The sequence below is a fragment of the Meles meles genome, chromosome X, assembly GCF_922984935.1.
Source record: "Meles meles chromosome X, mMelMel3.1 paternal haplotype, whole genome shotgun sequence".
Lineage (NCBI taxonomy): Eukaryota > Metazoa > Chordata > Mammalia > Carnivora > Mustelidae > Meles > Meles meles.
Genome location: NC_060087.1, coordinates 131,944,105 through 131,947,759, shown reverse-complemented (window position 1 = coordinate 131,947,759; position 3,655 = coordinate 131,944,105). Strand labels below are relative to the sequence as shown.

General features: G+C 65.2%; 1 protein-coding gene across 1 annotated transcript; it reads left to right on the top strand.

Moving 5' to 3' along the window:
- The first annotated feature begins 656 nt into the window (after positions 1 to 656).
- Positions 657 to 2,457, top strand: LOC123934467 (EKC/KEOPS complex subunit LAGE3-like). The gene is made up of 3 exons (XM_045994591.1): positions 657 to 921; positions 1,723 to 1,851; positions 2,140 to 2,457. Exons 1-3 carry the CDS (start codon positions 683 to 685, stop codon positions 2,252 to 2,254), a joined length of 483 nt encoding a protein of 160 aa, XP_045850547.1. The 5' UTR covers positions 657 to 682; the 3' UTR covers positions 2,255 to 2,457.
- The last annotated feature ends 1,198 nt before the right edge of the window (positions 2,458 to 3,655 follow it).

The following is a 3,655-nucleotide window of genomic DNA, read 5'->3' as shown; positions in this document are numbered from 1 at the left end:
AGGGGAGGGTCGCGGATGCGCCGGCGCGCCGCGATTACGCGGAGCCCTGAGGGGCGGGGCTTCACGAGAGAGCGCCCATTGGCGAGGCAGCCGTGGGGCGGGGTCTCCGGGAGCTCACGGGGCAGCTGACAGGGACCGTGGGGGGGCCAGTCAAGGGCCCAGCAGGCTCGCGGGGCCGGGGCGGGTCGGCGGGGCGGGGTGGGGTGGTGGGCGATGGGGGCTGTTGGCGCAGGTGCTCCGGGCAGCCCGAGTCGCGTTCGCAGACAAAGGCGCTGAGCTTTGGGAGGAAGCGCTCACTGGCTCCGCAGCCAAGGGGCCTCCCAGGGCCCAAGGGTGCGAGGGCCCGCTGGGCGGGCAGCGACCACAGGCCCGGCGGTGGAGCTGGTTGGCGCAGGCGCCCTGGGGACGCGTCGGGCTCTGAGACGCAGGGCTTGTGGAGAGAGGCGGGCTTTCCTGGCGGGCCCCCGCCGGGTCGGTTTGGCGGGAAGCGGCCACGCGCCCGGCACTCTTTGCCCCGCCCCGCCCCTCCCTGAGCCAGTTTGCGCGTGCGCGGGGTGGGGGCGGGGTCCGAGCGATAGGCGGAGCTTTGGAAAGAAGCCGGAGTTCCTCAGCGGCCCCTCGGAGGGGCGGGGCGGTGGGAGCGGCGCCCGGAGGGCGGGGTTGGAGGCGGGGCGCGGCGGCCATGCAAGCGGCAGGCGCAGACGCAGGCGCGGGCGGTGGGGCGGACGCTGCGGACGACGGCCCGGACGGCCGGGACCGTCGCGGTGGCCCCGGCGGCCCCGGCTTTCCCGGCGGCGCGGGCGAGGCAGCTGCTGCCGCCGCCGGCAGGGCTCGGCCCGTCTCGCGCGCACGGCACGTCCCGGAGCCGGGCGGAGACGCCGCTGCCACGACCGGAAGGCGGGAGACCCGAAGACACGTATTGTATCCTGCCCGAGCGGACGGCGCGGCCTGGGCCGGGGGCTGGCTGTGGGCGCCGGGGGCCCCTGAGGGACCGAAGGGTCGGGGCGGCCTGCGGGCGAACAGGGAGAGGGGCGGTGTTCACCGGGGCCTGGGGACGGCTAGGGCGGTCTGGCCAGGGCTGGTGGGACAGTGGTCACGGAGTTGGGGAGGCTGTGGGGGTCCAGCCCACGGCTCGTGGGACAGTGGTCACCGGGGGAGCGGATGGGGGGTCTGCCCCGGGGCTGGTGGGACAGTGGTCACCGGGGGAGCGGATGGGGGGTCTGCCCCAGGGCTGGTGGGACAGTGGTCACAGGGGGTGGGGAGGCTGTGGGGGCCCAGCCCGATTGCTGGTGGGACAGTAGTCACCGGGGGAGTGGCTGTGGGGGTCCGGCCCAGGGCTGGTGGGACAGTGGTCACCGAGGGGGTGGGGGAAGTTGGGGGGAGGTCTGGCCCACAGCTGGGTTGGAGGGGCACAGAGGGGAGGCAGGGCTGCTGGGGGAGTGGGGGGCGGCAGAGAGATGCCAGCAGGTTGCCAATGGCCTGGCTTCAGAGGGATGGGTCGGGGGAGGAAGGAGGGAGAGCAGGGGAATGACCCGGTTGCCGGGGGCCGGGCTGGGGGGCTATGGGCCCGACTTGGCATCTGGGGCGGGGTGGCTGGGCGTGATTAGGTCGGGGAAGGGGGTGGGAGCTGTCTTGAAGGGGCCTGGGGTAGTCAGGGGGCCTGAGAAGGACGGGGGCGGGCGCAAAGTCGTTTGGATGGTGCCTTAAGCCCGTCTCCTCCAGTGCCCTCTGCGTGCCTTTTCCATCCCGCTTGGAGGCGGAGATCGCCTGTGGGTCCCTGGCCCCAGATGCCGAGCCCCACAGAAAGGCTGTGGAGAAGCAGCTGACAGTGAGTGGCAGCGTCCTGGCCGTGTAAGTTCTGGAAGGGGGCCCGGTGGGAGCGGCAGCAGGTAGCAGGCCGGGTCTCCAAGGAAGGGGCGCTCAGCTGGACACACAGAGACCCTCCATGAACGGTTACTTCTAGGGACGGGGCTGGGGGAGGCTGTCTCGGCCTGCGCCTGCAGCCTGGCCTGGGGTACAGGGAGGTGCCTTCATGGGGATGTCGGGGTTGGTGGGCTGGATTTGGAGCGGGGGGTGGCGGAGCAAGGAAGGGGAGAAGCTTCAACCTCCAACTCGGTTGTCTTTTCTGCTCCCTTTCAGCCGCTGGAGAGCCGAGGATCCTCGCCTCCTGCGAATTTCCGTCCTCAACTTCCTGGAGCACCTTTCCCTGGTGATGCGGACCATGCGGCGCTTTGGGCCCCCCGTTTCCCGCTAAGCCTGGGCTGGGGAGAGGGGCCGAGGTCTAACGTGGACCTCCCCGGGGACTGCGTCCTTCCCGGGGCAGTGACTCCTGTTGTACCAGCTGCCACTGTGTTAGGAGGGCCTGATCCTCTGCCGCTACCGGCCTCAGGGCCCGTTTGTTTTGTTTTCCGCTTAAATGTTCGTCACTGCAGACAATTAAACGGAGCCCTGCGGTTCCCTGTCTGGGTTTCTTTTCCATCGTGGCACCGCCTCCAGAGAGTCTTCCCTTTGTCCTCCGGGAAGCGGAGGGGAGGTTCTGGGATGTAGATAGGGAGACGCAAGAGCTGACTGAAGACAGTGGAGGAAATGGGAGAACACGGCTTCTGTCCTTCTCTGTCCTTTGCTGTCCTTTGCTGTCAGCGGCTCTCTCCGCTCGATGGAATGTGTCCTTGGTTTTTTCCTTGTGTTTATATGCTAAATGGAGAATAATGAAAGAGGGGTGATATTTTGCACGTTTCACATGTCTCCTGATGTTTTCCCCATTGAATGTGAACTTTTCCTCTCTAAAAACTTTGAATACACTCCTGGATGGATGTGTGAAAGATACGTTCTAATGTAATTACTGAACTTTTAAATTCTCTTCAGCTTTGCCCGTGAGAGATGGTGAGTCAGTGGAACTCTGGCGTAAAATCTTTGTATGAATGATGCTTCCTTAAGATACGTTAACAGAGGCAATTAGAGGTCGTCTGAGAACTTGGCAGGACCAGCCCGGCAGGAGCCAGTCATAGGGAAGGGTTTGCACAGCCATGCCAGAAATCCTTGCACTCAAAGTAGGATTTCTGTAGGAACCTCCGTTTTCAAACAGTCCGAAAAGGGGGTAATCTGTTGCCCTTGGGCTCTTAGGGGAAAAGCACAGCAGCACGCAGGCCCCAGATGGCTGTGCCGACATCAGCTGGTGGGGAAGGTGTGGTAGGTGACACGCAAAGTCAGGGTACCCCTGTGATCCCTACAGGTGCAAATTCCAGGGGGTCCTAATTGCTTTGGTAGCACAGACTACACAGACTCCTATGGGCCTCACAGTGCTGCTCTGCGGGTCGTTCCAGAAGCTGAGCTGGTGGCCAGATGGCGAGGAGGCAGACTGCTGGGATGGTTTCGTCTCACAAAATACAGGAGCTGGGTCCACCAGGAAGCTGTGGTCTTGGTGGGGTGGCCTGGAAGAGGTGGAGGGACAGTGGCCAGGAGCAGCTCGAGAGGGCTGTTCCCAAATGGGTTGGTGAATGTGGAAGGGAGGGGAAGGGGAATGGGGAGAACAGGACAGCAGAAGGACACAGCCTGGAGGGACAGGCCAGGAGCGGCCTCTTGCGTGGGGGAGGGGATGGTTCTGAAGGGAGACAGCAGAGGGAGGCAGGTCAGAGTGGCTGGAGGGGACATGGTG

What these genes read in the sequence shown, in the direction of transcription:
- LOC123934467 (XM_045994591.1), top strand. Translation starts at nt 683, where the DNA reads ATGCAAGCGGCAGGCGCAGACGCAGGCGCGGGCGGTGGGGCGGACGCT. An exon ending in GAGACCCGAAGACACGTATT is followed by an intron (nt 922 to 1,722) that starts GTATCCTGCCCG and finishes CGTCTCCTCCAG; the next exon opens with TGCCCTCTGCGTGCCTTTTC. An exon ending in AGTGGCAGCGTCCTGGCCGT is followed by an intron (nt 1,852 to 2,139) that starts GTAAGTTCTGGA and finishes GCTCCCTTTCAG; the next exon opens with CCGCTGGAGAGCCGAGGATC.